This window comes from Oncorhynchus masou, chromosome 32, assembly GCF_036934945.1.
Source record: "Oncorhynchus masou masou isolate Uvic2021 chromosome 32, UVic_Omas_1.1, whole genome shotgun sequence".
Classification (NCBI taxonomy): domain Eukaryota; kingdom Metazoa; phylum Chordata; class Actinopteri; order Salmoniformes; family Salmonidae; genus Oncorhynchus; species Oncorhynchus masou.
The window spans coordinates 18,368,982-18,386,965 of record NC_088243.1 but is presented as its reverse complement, the minus strand read 5'-3'; the positions used below and the strand labels follow the sequence as shown (position 1 = coordinate 18,386,965).

The 17,984-nt window shown below is 47.1% G+C and overlaps 1 protein-coding gene across 1 annotated transcript in view; it reads left to right on the top strand.

Annotated features, from left to right (window-relative positions):
• Positions 1-17,604, top strand: part of LOC135525661 (A-kinase anchor protein 6-like) — a 277,280-nt gene extending 259,676 nt beyond the window's left edge. The window contains 6 exon segments of the mRNA XM_064953416.1: positions 5,360-5,584; positions 8,224-8,677; positions 8,680-11,663; positions 12,591-12,701; positions 15,955-16,079; positions 16,450-17,604. Coding sequence (XP_064809488.1) covers positions 5,360-5,584; positions 8,224-8,677; positions 8,680-11,663; positions 12,591-12,701; positions 15,955-16,005 — 3,825 coding nt within the window. The 3' untranslated portion in view covers positions 16,006-16,079; positions 16,450-17,604.
• Positions 17,605-17,984: the final 380 nt, after the last annotated feature.

Genomic DNA, 17,984 nt, shown 5'->3' with positions numbered 1-17,984 from the left:
GCTCTTTAGTCTAACAATGCCCATTTATTTAGCATGATGCTATTGGCCCTAGTTTTTAGCTCTTCAGTCTAACAATGCCTATTTAGCATGATGCTATTGGCCCTAGTTTTTAGCTCTTTAGTCTAACAATGCCCATTTATTTAGCATGATGCTATTGGCCCTAGTTTTTAGCTCTTTAGTCTAACAATGCCCATTTATTTAGCATGATGCTATTGGCCCTAGTTTTTAGCTCTTTAGTCTAACAATGCCCATTTAGCATGATGCTATTGGCCCTAGTTTTTAGCTCTTTAGTCTAACAATGCCCATTTATTTAGCATGATGCTATTGGCCCTAGTTATTAGCGCTTTAGTCTAGCAATGCCCATTTATTTAGCATGATGCTATTGGCCCTAGTTATTAGCTCTTTAGTCTAACAATGTGGAGCAGTAGTAGCTGATATTGATATGAGTTGCCTTTACTTGGATTGACATAGACTACCTACAGGTACCACAGGATGCTGCTGAGGGGAGGACAGCTCATAATAATGACTGGAATGGAGTAAATGAAATGGTATCAAACACATGGAAGCCACTTGTTTGATAGCATTTAATTTATACCGTTCCAGCCCATGCTCCCCAATTAAGGTGCCACCAGCCGCCTGTGACAGGTACATAAGAACCACCGAGAGAGAAATAAGCAGCTTTAGGAGCTAGTACTTTTACCCATTGCAATGACCCTGTATTGTGGCTGAGGGTGTATGTTATAATCTGAATCTATCTGAGTGCATCTCAGTGTACCTACAATATGACTTTGTCTCAAATGGCACAATATTCTTTATATACAATAGTGCAGTAATTTTGACTAGGGTCTATAGAGCTCTGGTCAAAAATAGGAATATATAGGAATATGGGTGCAAATTTGGGATGCAGCCTACCCTATATATACAAAGGTATGTGGACACCCCTTCAAATTAGAGGATTTGGCTATTTCAGCCACACCCGTTAATGACAGGTGTATAAAATGGAGCACACAGCCATGCAATCTCCATAGACAAACATTGGCAGTAAAATGGCCTTACTGAAGAGCTCAGTGACTTTCAACATGGCACCGTCATAGGATGCCACTTTTCCAATCAGTCAGTTCATCAGATTTCTGCCCTGTTAGAACTGCCCTGGTCAACTGTAAGTGTTGGTATTGTGACGTGGAAAAGGCTAGGAGCAACAACGGCTCAGCCGCGAAGTGGTAAGCCACACAAGCTCACAGAACGGGACCACCGAGTGCTGAAGTGCATAGCGCATAAAAATCGCCTGTCCTCGGTTTCAACATTCACTACCGAGTTCTAAACTGCCTTTTGAAGCAGTGTTAGCACAAGAACTGTTTGTCGGGAGCTTCATGAAATGGGTTTTGATGGCCAAAAAGCCACACACAGGCCTAAGATCACCATGCGCAATTCCAAGCGTCGGCTGAAGTGGTGTAAAGCTTGCCGCTATTGGACTTTGGAGCAGTGGAAACATTCTCTGAAGGGATGAATCACGCTTTACCATCTGGCAGTCCAACAGACGAATGCTACCTGCCCGAATGCATAGTGCCAAGTTTGGTGGTGGAGGAATAATAGTCTGGGGCTGTTTTCATGGTTTGGGCTAGGCCCCTTAGTTCCAGTGAAGGGAAATCTTAGCGCTACCGCATACAATGACATTATAGATGATTCTGTGCTTCCAACTTTGTGTCAACAGTTTGGGAAAGGCCCTTTCCTGTTTATGCATGACAATGCCCCCATGCACAAAGCAAAGTCCATACAGAAATGGTTTGTTGAGGTCGGTGTGAAAGAACTTGACTGGCCTGCACAGATCCCTGACTTCAACCCCCTCGAACACCTTTGGGATGAATTTGAACGCGGACTGTGAGCCAGGCCTAATCGCCCAACATCAGTGCCTGACCTAATTAATGCTCTTGTGGCTGAGTCCCCGCAGCAATGTTCCAACATCGAGAGGAAAGCCTTCCCAGAAGAGTGGAGGCTGTTATTGCAGCAGGGGTACCAAGCCCATGATTTTGGAATGAGATGTTCGACGAACAGGTCATGTAGTGTATATGTATGTATTGTTCAGTCATCTGTCTGTTGTCGAGGGGCCACTGACTCTCTAAACCTAAAACTATGGCACATTGTACAGGATAACTTTATCACTGACAACAACCATCGCCCTTTGTCTCAGAACAGTCATTGCATTTTGCAATCACATTACCTGTTTAAAAAGCCCAGGGAGGGCTGTAAATATATGCTAAAACAGGGTGGAAACTGCTGAGAAAAATACAATTTAAATGTAATAGTGTTTAATATTTATTGTAAAATGTAAAGTTAATGTAAGGGAATGCTTTGCAGAGCGAGCAGGATTTACATAAATTGTTCTCCCAATGATTATGTCCTTTTGCACACAGACAGAAAGGAGCTCTGGTTCTCCAGTCGCTATCATTGCTGCATATTTAAAAAGGGGGGTCTTGGCCTGGGCCACACGCACACGCACACGCACACATGCACGCACGCACGCACGCACGCACGCACGCACGCACACACACACACACACACACACACACACACACACACACACACACACACACACACACACCAGTGTCTCCCTGTTTAAGAGTGTGTTCTGGTTGTGGCAGTTCAGGTTCCATGATGACATCACACCACCACAAGCTGCAGCAGCTAGAGTATTAAAGTTAAGGCAGTCTAGAGTGGAAGCTTTGCCCTTTTAATGTTGAATATTTCTTCTCTTTATGACAGGCATAAAAGGGCTTAGGAGCCTGATTTATATGCTCCTGACACGGCATATTGTTGTGGAAACCTCATCAGGGGTGCAGGGGAAGTGAGGGTAGTCAGGGGCTAGTGAGGGTAGTCAGGGGCTAGTGAGGGTAGTCAGGGGTAGTGAGGGTAGTCAGGGGAGTAGTGAGGGTAGTCAGGGGAGTAGTGAGGGTAGTCAGGGGAGTAGTGAGGGTAGTCAGGGGCTAGTGAGGGTAGTCAGGGGCTAGTGAGGGTAGTCAGGGGCTAGTGAGGGTAGTCAGGGGAGTAGTGAGGGTAGTCAGGGGCTAGTGAGGGTAGTCAGGGGCTAGTGAGGGTAGTCAGGGGCTAGTGAGGGTAGTCAGGGGAGTAGTGAGGGTAGTCAGGGGCTAGTGGGGGTAGTCAGGGGCTAGTGAGGCTAGTCAGGGGAGTAGTGAGGGTCGTCAGGGGCTAGTAAGGGTAGTCAGGGAAGTAGTGAGGGTAGTCAGGGGCTAGTGGGGGTAGTCAGGGGCTAGTGAGGCTAGTCAGGGGAGTAGTGAGGGTCGTCAGGGGCTAGTAAGGGTAGTCAGGGAAGTAGTGAGGTTAGTCAGGGGCTAGTGAGGGTAGTCAGGGGAGTAGTGAGGGTAGTCGGGGGGTAGTGAGGATAGTCGGGGGGTAGTGAGGGTAGTCAGGGGCAAGTGAGGGTAGGGGAGCAGTAAGGGTAGTCAGGGGAGTAGTGAGGGTAGTCAGGGGAGTAGTGAGGGTAGTCAGTGGAGTAGTGAGGGTAGTCAGAGGGGTAGTGAGGGTAGATGAGTAGTAAGGGTAGTCGGGGGGTAGTGAGGGTAGTCAGGGGAGTAGTAAGGGTAGTCAGGGAGGTAGTGAGGGTAGTCAGGGGAGTAGTAAGGGTAGTCATAGGGGTAGTGAGAGTAATCAGGGTGGAGTGAGGGTAGTAAGGGGGTAGTGAGGGTAGTCAGGGAGGTTGTGAGGGTAGTCAGGGGGGTTGTGAGGGCAGTCAGGGAGAAGTGAGGGTAATCAAGGTGGAGTGAGGGTAGTTAGGGGGGTGAGGGTAGTCAGGGGTAGTGAAGGAGGTCAGGGGGGAGTGAGGGTAGTCAGGGGGGGAGTGAGGGTAGTCAGGGAGGTTGTGAGGGTAGTCAGGGGGGGAGTGAGGGCAGTCAGGGGGGTAGTCAGGGAGGGAGTGAGGCTAGTCAGGGGGGGAGTGAGGGTAGTCCCTGGTCGCCCGTGTGGCTGTGGAGAGAAACAGAGAGGCCAGGTTTGTGTCTCACATGGCCCCCTCTTCCCTATTTACTGCACTAGTTTTGACCAGGGCCCATAGGGAATATTTGTGTCATTTGGGATGCAGTTTGGTTCTGGGTTGCATTAAGACACATCTAAGAAGCAGCAGTAGAAGCAGTAGGGAAAAGAATAATAAAATGCACATGTTAAAATCACACATTTGGAGGATTTATAGAGAGTGAAAAATTACGATAATTTAGTATGGCTAGGTTCATTAGCAGGTTTTGGGCTGTCACTGCTTCTGCTAACGCTTTGAACTATACTGGTATTCATGAGTCCTCCACTCCTCACCTATGCATGGTGCCAATTAGTATGGTTACAAAGACTACTGTAACTGGTCCTCTTAAAACCTACTGTACACTAATGGGAAGTTGTGAGGTTTCAGTTTTTTTTTAATTCTCCGTCTTTCTTTTGCCTTTCCCCTGCCTTTTCCCCTCTTTCTCATTCCTCTCTCCTCCTCCACCCCCTCCTCTCTCCTCCTCCACCCCCTCCTCTCTCCTCCTCCACCCCCTCTTCTCTCCTGCTCCACCCCCTCCTCTCTCCTGCTCCACCGCCTCCTCTCTCCTCCTCCATCCCCTCCTCTCTCCTCTCCAACCCCTCCTCTCTCCTCCTCCACCCCCTCCTCTCTCCTCTTCCATCCCCTCCTCTCTCCTCCTCCACCCCCTCCTCTCTCTCCTCCTCCACCCCTCCCTCTCTCCTCTCCAACCCCTCCTCTCTCCTCCTCCATCCCCTCCTCTCTCCTCCTCCACCCCCTCCTCTCTCCTCCTCCACCCCCTCCTCCTCTCTCCTCCTCCACCGCCTCCTCTCTCCTCTCCAACCCCTCCTCTCTCCTCCTCCACCCCCTCCCTCTCTCCTCCTCCACCCCCTCCTCTCTCCTCCTCCACCCCCTCCCTCTCTCCTCCTCCATCCCCTCCTCTCTCCTCCTCCACCCCCCCTCTCTCCTCTTCCACCCCCTCCTCTCTCCTCCTCCACTGCCTCCTCTCTCCTCTCCACCCCCTCCCTCTCTCCTCCTCCACCCCCTCCTCTCTCCTCCTCCATCCCCTCCCCTCTCTCCTCCTCCACCCCCCCTCCTCTCTCCTCCTCCACCGCCTCCTCTCTCCTCTCCAACCCCTCCTCTCTCCTCCTCCATCCCCCTCCTCCACCCCCTCCTCTCTCCTCTTCCACCCCCTCCTCTCTCCTCCTCCACCCTCCTCCACCCTCCTCCACCCCCTCCTCTCTCCTCCTCCACCCCCTCCTCTCTCCTCTCCACCCCCTCCTCTCTCCTCCTCCACCCCCTCCTCTCTCCTCCTCCACCCCCTCCTCTCTCCTCCTCTCCACCCCCTCCCTTCTCCAGTCTCTGTGTCTGGAGGTGTGTGGGAGGCGCAAGGGCGTGTCCTCGTTACTGAAGCTGTCCCAGCGGCTGCAGGAGGAGCAGGAGCAGCAGAGCGGTCCAGACTCAGAGCAACAGGCCCTACAGCTGCAGCTGCTGACCGTCAACCTGGAGCGGCGCTGGGAGGCCATCGTTATGCAGGTGCAGCAGTGGCAGACCCACCTCCGGCGGGCCCTGGGGACAGATCAGGTGGGACCTCACACCCTGCTTTGCACCCCATATGGTTCAAATGCTATTAAGATACTGACCTGACACAATATGGTAAGAGGTTGGAATTTGCAATATACAGTGCATTCAGAAAGTATTCAGACCCCTTGACTTTTTCCACATTTTGCTACATTCCAGCCTTATTCTAAACTGGATTAACCACCATGCTTCACCGTTGGTATGGTGCCAGGTTTCCTCCAGACGTGACACATGGCATTCAGGCCAAAGAGTTCAATATTGGTTTCATCAGACTAGATAATCTTGTTTCCCATGGTCTGAGAGTACTTTAGTTGCCTGTCTTGGAGTTCTACGGATAATTCCTTTGACCTCATAGCTTGGTTTTTGCTCTGACATGCACTGTCAACTGTGGGACCTTATATAGACAGGTGTGTGCCTTTCAAATCATGTCCAATCAATTTAATTTTCCGCAAGTGGACTCCAATCAAGTTGTAGAAACATCTCAAGGATGATCAGTGGAAACAGGTTGCTCCTGAGCTCAATTTCGATTCTCATAGAAAAGGGCCTGAATACTTATGTAGATAAGGTATTTCTGTTTGAAATATTTAATACATTTGCTAAAATTTTGAAAAAACTTATCACTTTGTCACAATGAGGTATTGTGTGTAGATTGCTAAGGATTTTTATTTATTTAATCCATTTTAGAATAAGGCTGTAATGTAACAAAATGTGGAAAAAGTTAAGGGGTCTGAATACTTTCTGAAGGCATTGCACGTAACATATACCTGCACTCAGACCAGGTGACTCAGCCTGACCCCGCATGGCAGAGCTCATACAGGTCTGACTGTAAAGACTCCTATTCCAGGGATGGTTGACCACACCTCAAGAGACCTGGGTGTCTCCTGGTTTTCTCAGAATTGACCGAGTAGGTACAGCTGGTCACGTGGATATACATTTATGAACTAGCAACTAGCCAGCTAGTTTCAGTCATGAAGGTTACGTTTATGTCGTGTAAAGAAGCTCCCCAACTCTAGAACGAGCTATTTATGAGTGATATTATTCCTCTCAAAGTGAGCTGTCCAGGGGTAAGTTATTTAGGCCAGCAACAGAGAAGGAAATGTTTTGCACTGTAACTAGGATGGATTAATAATAGTGAGGTATACTGCAGGGAAAGTGGCTGTAGTACACCAGGATATGTGAGCTATACGTCCCAAATGGCACCCTATTCCCCATAGGCCCTGGTCAAAAGTAGTGCACTATGTAGGGCAGTGTTCCCAAGCTCGGTACTGGGAACCCCAAGGGGTGCACATTTAGTTTTTTGCCCTAGCCCTATATAGAGCACTATATAGGAAATGGGGGTTAAATTGGTACACAGGCAGTGTAATGTCTGGCAGCTTCAGACTATTCTGTACACAACCCCCCTTTTGATCATCAATGCGTAAAGGCTTAGCTCCAAAAATTGCAAAAGAGACTTGTTTAAAAGGGGTTTATTACTGTAAAGTACCTCCGTTTCCTTCAGTGTGTTTGTGTAATGTGGAGAACAGGTGGAATCACCATTAAATCTGTAGTGAAATCCCCACCACCAACACCACCACACATCCCTTATGTAAGATCAGATGGACATATTCTCTCATTCGCCCTCACTCTCTCTCTCTGTCCTCTTGTCTGCATTCCTGGGGGGACTGCAACGTGCTACTGTGGAACCGGGTGCATGTGGGGAAGAGGAAAAAGGCAGGCCGAGTTTTGAAGTTTGTCTGGTTGTCTACTCTGTTATATCAATTCCAGTACAGCAGAGACAGAAGACAAGTAGACTTTGCAGACTGAAGGACAGGTTTACCTGGGGGATATGTCCTGAATAAGGGGAACATATGCCCTTTGTTTAGAAATGAAACACTTTGCTCGATGATAGAAGGAGTGTGGTCACGACTGCACTAGTCCCTTCTCTAGATGCCCCATTTATGAAAATGAGAAAAGGTTTCATTTTGGGTATTTTGAGAATCTTTTACCATTCCGTGTCCCGGCCGAGGAGGTGGATGGAACACAAGATGTTTAAAAACAATTATTCTGCTTTCTGGAAGTGGATTCTGGGTTCTTGTCTTTGTCTTATTAGTTGGTTATCAGGTGAAGGTCTTGATAAGACTGGCGAGCTACTGCTCCTTTTGTTGTGACCATTTGGTTCTATACTATAGGCCTATGTGCATCATTTAGTTCAGTGTTAGCTAGGTTAGCTAAGGCTTATTGATTCACAGATGAAGGTTTCTATCCTGCATTAGCAACCCCAGCTTATAGTCATTCGGATTTCCCTTATCAGCAAGAAGAGAATAAACAGAAGTCTAATAGAAATTCCTTACAGAGGGTGTGCCATGTAGAAAGTGCTAGATTTACCACTTTATTAGATTAATAAGATAAAAATGGTTCATATAAATAGGCCCTCTCTCTTATATTAATGAGATGCCAAGCAATTTGTAGAATTGTGTCTTCCTTAGCAAAATGTCTGTGTCTAAGCACATTTTAAGACGATGCACTTTTTAGAGGTTGTGCTATTCAATGCTTTGCTATCTCCCCAAGTATTAACCTAGTATACAAAATAATGGAACAGCTTTTTATTTTTTTATTAATTTTGAACCGGTAAATTTGAGCTTCTCCCATTTATCTCTCTGAAGGTCCCGGAGAACATCGTAGAGGCTGGACTCATGGACCTCCACGGCCCAGCTGAGGACTCCTGGGAGTGGGATGAAATGGACATGGCCATTGTGGAGTACATGGAGCCACAGGAATTTGATGACAAACAAAATGCTGAATGTGAATCATGTCCTGGATCCCCTGGGGCTGGTTTAGACTATGACATGTCCGAGTCGAGCCCGCGTGTCACTCGGCGAGGGATGTCCTTGAACGAATCGTCTAGAATGACGCCTCTGTCTTCTCACCATCCCAGTGTCTATCAGGTGTACAGCCTGCATAATGTGCAGCTTTACAGACAGCCTCACTACCCCTCCGTACACAAGACCTCTTCTCCAGTCAAAGCTGGGAGGAAGCAGCCTCTTCTGAAGAGCCTGAGCAAAGACTCCTCCTTCTCATCTGTGGAATCCCTGCCAGACCTCCTCGGGGGTCTGTTTGGTGGGGAAAGCAGGGGGGACGTGGCGGGGGGTCCGCACGCAGATCAGAGAGCGAGAGCGGGATAGTCAGTGGGGGCGAGACAGAGTCTACTGCCAACTCCGTGGTCTGTCTAGATGACCCATGGAGAGGAGGCAGCACCTACCTCAGACCCCCCCCAGGAGTCAACTCGCCTGGGGAAGACGACGACGAGGGGGACAGGTTGTGTGACGAGGACATTGACAGGATCCTAGAGCAGGCCAACAAGGTAGCGCTGTATGGGGACTGTGGGTCTGTGACGGCACTGAGAGATCAAGACCAGAACAGATGCAAAGCAGAGAAGAAGAAGAGAGGCGGAGGAGGAGGAGAGGAGGGAGGTGGAGGAGGAGAGAACCGGAGGAGACACGGGAGAGAGTCCAACGTGGAGATTCTTATCAGCCCTGACTCCGAGGAGGAAGATGAGAGAAGAGTGACAGGGGTGAAGGGCCGTAGAGACAGAGAGATACCCCATCTGTCCCAAGGATCCTCCCTGGAGTCCCTGTATGCAGTGGGGGAGCTATTTCCATCCGGCAAAGACACTCTGCAGCGCTCCACGTCTCTGGAGAGCTGGCTAGCTCCATGTAAGAGCTGGGAGGAGGCCGAGGGAGAAGGAGGCAGCCAGGGCAGCTTGAGGGAGCTGGGCCTGGGCACCACAGGGGAACTGAGCCGCAGGACTCTGGAGCTCCTCAAACGCCTGGAGAACATCCAGACCCCGCTACACGACCTAAAGATGACACGCAGCATCTCTGACATCACTCTGCAGAGCAGCAGCTCCCTGTGCCACCCTGGGGTGGGGTATGATTCTTGGGGGCCTGGGCACGCTGAGTGCCTCTCAGGGGGCCGAGATGGTTCCCCCTCCTCCGTCAATGAGAGCTGGGCTGCTTCTCTGACAGAGCTGAGCAGCACAGAGGACTCGTCGGTGGGCTCTGAGGACCTGGCCATACTGAGGAACCGCTGCTACCTGCTGGACTCCAACGCCTCCTTCAGGAAGCACCACCACCGGGCCCAGCCAGGGGGTCACCACGGAGGCCATGGGGGTCACGACGAGGCAGACGCCAGCATCAGCATGGTGGTCAACGTGTCATGCACCTCTGCCTGTACAGATGATGAGGATGACAGCGACCTTCTGTCTAGCTCCACGCTGACATTGACTGAAGAGGAGCTGGGTATCAAGGAGGATGAGGAGGAGGACAGTGACCTTCTGTCTAGCTCCACGCTGACCCTGACTGAAGAGGAGCTGGGTATCAAGGAGGATGAGGAGGAGGACAGGTCAGTCGCCTCCGAGGAGGAGAACATGGAGGGCTCCTTAGGCCTAGGCATGGAGTACATGAAGAACGAGTTCCACAACTGGATCCACAATCCATCCTGCTCTCAGCAGCAGTCCCAGTCTGGCAGGGACAAGAACCAAGGGTATGACCCTCTAGGGGACGAGCTGCAGTGTGACATCCTATCCAAAGACCGCACCAACAGGCTGTCTGTAGGCAACGAGCACTGCTCCTTCCTAAACCGCTCATCGCTGAGGCTCCTGGAGTCCCACACCAACAGCACCGTGAAGAAAGAGTGTCTCGGAACGCTGCCTGACGTGGTGAACACCAACAGGAAGAACGCCACGCGGAGGTATATCAGCCAGTTTGTAGATGACATGGAGAACGGGAATGTGGAAAACTCTCACATCAAAGGGAAGGATGAGGATGATGAGTTGTTACGAGAGGAGGGGAGCCTTTTCACCAAGAAAGGGGAGTCCTTCAAAAACTGTTATGTGAACGAGTCAGTGGTGAATGGAGGAGACCAGCTGAGGGGCATGGGAATGGCCACTGCCACCAAGCCATCCTCGTGTGAGATGCTGTCCCAGCTCCAGGCCAAGGAGTCCTCTCCAGAGAGCCAGCTCAGAGGGGAAATCCCATGCCAGAGCTCCAGCCACTCCTCCCCCTCTCTCTCCCCACTGGAGGACCGCGGTGGCTCCCACCACGCCCTGCAGAATCCACCCTGTTCTGGAAACAGCAGTCAGGAGAATCTCTTATCTTCATTCCTCTGTGATGTCCACACCCAGCAGAGCATTAGAGATGCCAAACCCATCCCAGATCCCAACTCAGACCATCCCTGCTGCAGCCACCCCCACCCCCAGGCGCCCCCACGCCAGGACCAAAAGAGCCAGGAGAACGTGCACAACTTTGTGATGGAGATCATCAACATGGCCTCGGTGGCTCTGAAGAACAAGGAGAGCCAGGCGGAGGACAAAGAAAGACCCGGCCAGACTGGAGCCCAGATCAGGGACAAAGTCCTGGAGCACTCCCACCGGACCATCCACCTCCACAAGGGAGACTTCTACTCCTACCTGTCTATCTCCTCCCACGACTCGGACTGTGGAGAGGTTAGCGCCTGTATAGACAGCAAGAGCACCACCCCCTTACTGTCGCCTACCCCAGACATCAGGGACGAGGAGATTCTGTTCGAGGCCTGTCCTGAGAAAGTGTACCTTGGACCTCCTCTCCGCTACAGTATGGCTGTCACCAAGAGGCAAAGGAGGCACAGTCCCAAATTAATTGACTACTACTCCTCCTCTCCCTCTCCCGCTGCCCAAAGCCAGAGTCCGAGCCAAGCGCCTCTGCCCGCCTGCAATGAATACCAAGAAGAACATGGTATTTCTCCTGGAAGTATAGCTGGGAGACAGCTACAGTGCCATGATGAGGCTTCCTATCTTAATCCGTTACCATGTGAAACTCTGATAGATACTGTTGAATGTTTAGCAGATACTGAAATGTTTGAATCTAACATTTCCCCTGTAATGACTAAGATAAGAGTATCTTGCTCCAGTACAAATCCTTTAAAAGAGGAAGGCAGCCTCTGTCCCCCAATAAGAAAGTGTGATTCGGATGAAAAAGGATCTACTTCACAGTGGATGAAACAGAAGAATGTCAGGAAAGGCTTCAGCTCTCTTCAGGAAGTCAAGTCAAGTCATAAACAGAAGCAGGTGAGTTAGACATTACACCCTTCATACACCCACCCACCTATCTCCACGTAATGGGACTGGTGCGCATTTCAGCCTGTTATGTATTCATATCTGTGACTAAATATTGGGGAGATATTTTTATTCACTCCTTCATTCATCCCCTCCTCCTCCTCTTCTTCCCCTGAAGTGTCGATGGAAGAGGGATTTGCTTAGCATCCTCCGGTTTAGAATGTTAAGGTCTACGGAACAGAATAATCATAATCAGTCAGATTACATTATGATTCATAAGCAAGAATTCCCGGCGAAGAACCATTATTTAATTTCATGACTGAATTACCATGTGTTTGTGTCCTTTTAAGAGGTTGCTCTATTTCATATGCTAAGTTGCCACTTCTCTGGCTGTTCTCTTCAGAAACCTGATGCCTGACCTTCTATCACACTGTTATCTGGCTGTGTCAATTGGTGAATAATTAAGTGATTACCTTGTAAACTGCCGTAATTATAAAAACATCCAACAAAGGAAGCTAAAGGTGGGGTAGTGTGAGCTGTGGAAGATGTAATGATTCTGTTACAGACAATTGATAGACAGATCTTTACAAACAGATTATTTTCAAATCTGTTAAGACAATTCTCAGCAACAATTTAAAGTGAAGAGGGAATTGTTTTCCATTAGCTACTTGTTGTTTTAAGTCTGACCCTATGTTATTTCCTCATATCCTGTAGCTATGCGTTGTAACTAAAGAAATATTGTAACTAATAGAGTTGATTAGAAAGGACTACAGAAAATATAAAACTGCCAATAATTTGGTTTGTGGTTTGATTTATTTTCTCTCTCTCACTCTCTCTTCCTCTCCCACCTCTCTATTTCTCCCTCTCTCTATCGCTCTCTCCTCACCCCGTCTCTCTCTCTCTCTCTCTCCCCCTCTCTATACTCTCTCCTCTCCACAGTCTCCAAGGTCAGTCCAAGGTTGTGGGGAGGTCGGGGGCCTGCGCCCCTGGGGTAGTGGCCCTGTCTCTGACAACTCATCTGCTTCAAAGACTGGAACTGCCAGGCCCCAGGTCAGGGTACTACAGTATGATGAGTACCGCAACACACACACACACACGCATGGGCACACACACCCTCTCGGGCTGTGTACTTTACCTGGGAAAATGGCCAAAAGGGTTTCTCACTCTCGTCGTAGCATTCGATTGCAAACACATTTTCCGCCTCATTCCATACTGCCAGCAAGCACATTAAAAAGAAGTTTTACCATTCATTTAAAAAAAGTACTCTCTTCTTTTCACCCCTGTCTGCAGAACATGTTCAATGATGAGACATACAGTTGAAGTCGGAAGATTACATACACTTTGGTTGGAGTCATTAAAACTCATTTTTCAACCACTCCACAAATGTCTTGTTAACAAACTATAGTTTTGGCAAGTTGGTTAGGACATCTACTTTGTGCATGACACAAGTAAGTTTTCCAACAATTGTTTACAGACAGATTATTTCACTTATAATTGACTGTGTCACAATTCCAGTGGGTCAGAAGTTTACATTCACTAAGTTGACTGTGCCTTTAAACAGCTTGGAAATATTCCAGAAAAGTATGTCATGGCTTTAGAAGCTTCTGATAGGCTAATTGACATCATTTGAGTCCATTGGAGGTGTACCTGTGGATGTATTTCAAGGCCTACCTTCAAACCCAGTACCTCTTTGCTTGACATCATGGGAAAATCAAAAGAACTGACCTCAGAATTTTTTTGTAGACCTCCACAAGTCTGGTTCATCCTTGGGAAGAATTTCCAAACACCTGAAGGTACCACGTTCATCTGTACAAACAATAGTACGCAAGTTTAAACACCATGGGACCACGCAGCCGTCATACCACACAGGAAGGAGACGCGTTCTGTCTTCTAGAGATTAATGTACTTTGATGCAAAAAGTGCAAATCAATCCCAGAACAACAGCAAAGGACCTTGTGAAGATGCTGGAGGAAACAGGTACAAAAGTATCTATATCCACAGTAATACGAGTCCTATATCGACATAACCTGAAAGGCCGCTCAGCAAGGAAGAAGCCACTGCTCCAAAACCGCCATAAAAAAGCCAGACTATGGTTTGCAACTGCACATAGGGACAAAGATCGTACTTTTTGGAGAAATGTCCTCTGGGAGGGAAAAAGGGGGACGCCTGCAAGACAAAGAACATCATTCCAACCGTGAAGCACGGGGGTGGCAGCATCATGTTGTGGGAGTGCTTTGTTGCAGGAGGAACTGGTGCACTTCACAAAATAGATGGCATCATGAGGTAGAAAAATTATGTGGATATATTGAAGCAACATCTCAAGACATCAGTCAGGAAGTTAAGGCTTGGTTGCAAATGGGTCTTCCAAATGGACAATGACCCCAAGCATACTTCCAAAGTTGTGGCTTAAGGACAGCAAAGTCAAGGTATTGGAGTCACCATCACTAAGCCCTGACCTCAATCCTATAGAAAATTTGTGGGCAGAGCTAAAAAAGTGTGTGCGAGCAAGGAGGCCTACAAACCTGACTCGGTTTCACTAGCTCTGTCAGGAGGAATGGGCCAAAATTCACCCAACTTATTGTGGGAAGCTTGTAGAAGGCTCCCCGACACGATTGACCCAAGTTAAACAATTTAAAGGCAATGCTACCAAATACTAATTGAGTGTATGTAAACTTCTGACCAACTGGGAATGTAATGAAAGAAATAAAAGCTGAAATAAATAATTCACTCTACTATTATTCTGACATTTCATATTCTTAAAATAAAGTGGTGATCCTAACTGACCAAAGACAGGGAATTTTTACTTGGAAAAAATGTCAGGAATTGTGAAAAACTGAGTTTAAATGTATTTGGCTAAGGAGTACGTAAACTTCTGACTTCAACTGTAACAGCGTATTTCTGGCATTCATGACTAAGTGCCTCAGTCTAATAGTTAGGCAATGTAATGATTCAAGTGCCTCAGTCTAGTAGTTAAACAATGTAATGATTCAAGTTCCTCAGTCTCGTAGTTAAACAATGTTATGATTCAAGTGCCTCAGTCTAGTAGTTAAACAATGTAATGATTCAAGTGCCTCAGTCTAGTAGTTAAACAATGTTATGATTCAAGTGCCTCAGTCTCGTAGTTAAACAATGTTATGATTCAAGTGCCTCAGTCTCGTAGTTAAACAATGTAATGATTCAAGTGCCTCAGTCTAGTAGTTAAACAATGTTATGATTCAAGTGCCTCAGTCTAGTAGTTAAACAATGTAATGATTCAAGTGCCTCAGTCTAGTAGTTAAACAATGTAATGATTCAAGTGCCTCAGTCTAGTAGTTAAACAATGTTATGATTCAAATTACAGGAACTCTACTCTCCACAAAGTTTTCCTTTACCAGCAAATTGGTTTGAAAACTATGTATTATCTTATAAGGGATATGTATCGTCTGGGGTTAGCCGTTGCATTATACCCTTTCATTACTCTCTTTCATGCCTTCATCAGAAACTGCTGTAAGAATGAGAGCCTTGGGTTGAGTAGTCAAACAATGTTATGATTCAAGTGCCTCAGTCATCCTTAAGAATAAGAATACATCAATGACTTCACAGTTTCATTCCAATCCCTGCTGAGTCCTTGAACAAAATCACATGTACTCACTGCTGTCAGCACAAAAATAATTCTTATACAGTAAGCATTTAGCCTTACTACAATTATTGTAGTACAGTATGAATGTAGCCTTCCTAAAATACTTGTAATACTTGTAGGCAATTAGCCTTTCCACAATTATTTGAATACTGTATGAATTTAGCCTTACTAAAATACGTGTAATACTTTTAGGCATTTAGCCTTACTACAATTATTGTAATACTGTATGAATTTAACCTTACTAAAATACTTGTAATACTGTATGAATTTAGCCTTACTAAAATACTTGTAAACAGTATGGTTTTAGCCTTACAAAAATAATTGTAATACGTGTAGGTATTTAGCCTTACTCAACTACAACTCACTCACCACAAAGGCAGAATGACCTTTTCTCAATGATATATAATTGTGTGCCACAAAAGGCCAATCACCTCAGAGCTGTATTTCTCCACTCCTCAGTATCAGCTGCAATAGTATGAACCAACTGTTTCTGCAGGGAGAGTTGCATGCCATTAAAATACTGTAGGCTATTTGTAAGAAGACTAGGCTGTGTATTTAGTTATTAGTTATGTGGGGATGTCATCCCCCATTGGCACCCCTGGGGCTAAACACTCTGCTGTCTCCTCTCTGTGAGTCCCTCCTGTCCCCCCTCTCCCCCACTGTCTCCATACGGTCCAATGCCAGCCTCAGCGAACACAACTAGTACACCCAGTAGTGATGTACAGCTGCATCTGACCCACCTCCTGCCATCTCGTCCGGCCCACCTGTTCAGCCCCGCTGCACGCCACACCACTATAAAAGTGGAACAGGTGTGATTAGTCCTATGGTGAATACAGACCATGAAGCACTGCTGAATGAATCAGTCAGTCTGTACCATGGTCTGTGGTTTAGAGACTAATGTAAATGGTGTTGTTGACTGTACTACAGAGGTATTGCGTCACAGCGTGGTTTGTTGAACATTGTACATTGAGGACAAAGGTTTCAAATATTCACACTTCATATGTGTTTTGGGGAATATACAGTACGATGTACTATTGTAATATATCACTGGCAGTGTTTGTGTGAGCTGGTCATTACTAAATTAGAAAAAAAAGTGAAAATAGCTCCAGAACAGACATTGTGTAATGGTAACTTGACTGACATTTGTACTATATGTATCTTTGTCTTCTTGTCTTACAGAGATTGTCTGGGAGTGTAGCCTCAGCCAACTCCAGGGCACAGCTGTGAGAGAGGATGGTCCATGTCTGTGTGCAGTGTCCATCCTGGAGGCCTGTGGCGTGGGCTCTCTCCCCTGTTCCCCTGGTCAATGGCTCTCTCTAGCCTGCTACTCAAGCTTCCTCTTCTTTCTTCTGGCTACTGTAATGCTGACCCCTGACCTTTGACCTCTCAGTGACCCGCACCATCCTCTGCTCCTCCAATCCGTCCCAGACTGGAACTGAGCTACCTCACTGCTCTGCCACCAACCATACAAACCTTCACCAAACCCTCACCAAACACACACAGACACATACTTCTTCTGTCAGTTTGTATGGCATTTCTCACTATTTCACCAGTACTGTAGAACCAGCTGCAGATGTTATAAGCCCAGGACACAAGTGTTCCTTGTTTGCTGCATCAGTAGAAGGTAAGGTCACATTTGAAGAGGACACATGGAGTGGGCGAGTACTTTGAGAGCTGCTGTTTGGTGGTTAGTTCCATCCTGTCTGGACAGAACAGCACTGCTGAACGTTCCAGAGCGTTCTGAGAGTTCCAGCTCCATGGCAACTTGTGTTAAGAAAGAGAAAGCCAGAGGGAAAAAGAGGGATTGTTTTGGCACTCAACTGATGGAGGAAATGGAAGTTGGACCTATGTCATAAAGAAAGCCAAATGCAAGTAGATCTATCTATGCAACACGTCCCAGGTTGGAAACAGCTGAACAGTGTTGTGTAGTAAGAGATTGATGATGACTGTTGACTTAAATTCAGCATCTATCTACTATTTCCTTTTAAATTTTTTATTCCTAAAGCATAAAGGCAGGGTACAACTCCGGGGGAAGGTTTTACACTTTAAAAATGTGTGCCTTGCTGTTGTTATTTCTTATACCTTTTTTGTTGAAACACTGCTACCCCAGTTAGGTGTTCAAAAGATGTAGAGAAGGGAAACAACAGCAAGGTTGAAACAGGCATCCGCCTATATGTATACGTTGTCCAACCTTGACGTGTCATGATGGTGTACATGCTTTGTGTTTAGTGGCAAAGTGTTCTGTGATGTGGAATACTATCAGCGTTAAAGTGCTAGACTGCATGGTTAACAATACATATACAGACATGTTGAGAAATAAACTTCATCTATTGGAAACCATTTTGATTACATGCATTTTCTGTATGCAATTCACCTGAAACAATATACAAAACATCCTTCATTGTTGATCATTTATTTTCTCAACACTATAAATCAAAAATGCACAAGTGGAACATTAAATGGGAGATGCGTCTGGGAGGCCATGATTGGGGATCCGAGGAGTTAGTACTGGGAAAAACAGCTGATTTACAAGACCGAGGCCATGATTGGGGATCCGAGGAGTTAGTACTGGGAAAAACAGCTGATTTACAAGACCGAGGCCATGATTGGGGATCCGAGGAGTTAGTACTGGGAAAAACAGCTGATTTACAAGACCGAGGCCATGATTGGGGATCCGAGGAGTTAGTACTGGGAAAAACAGCTGATTTACAAGA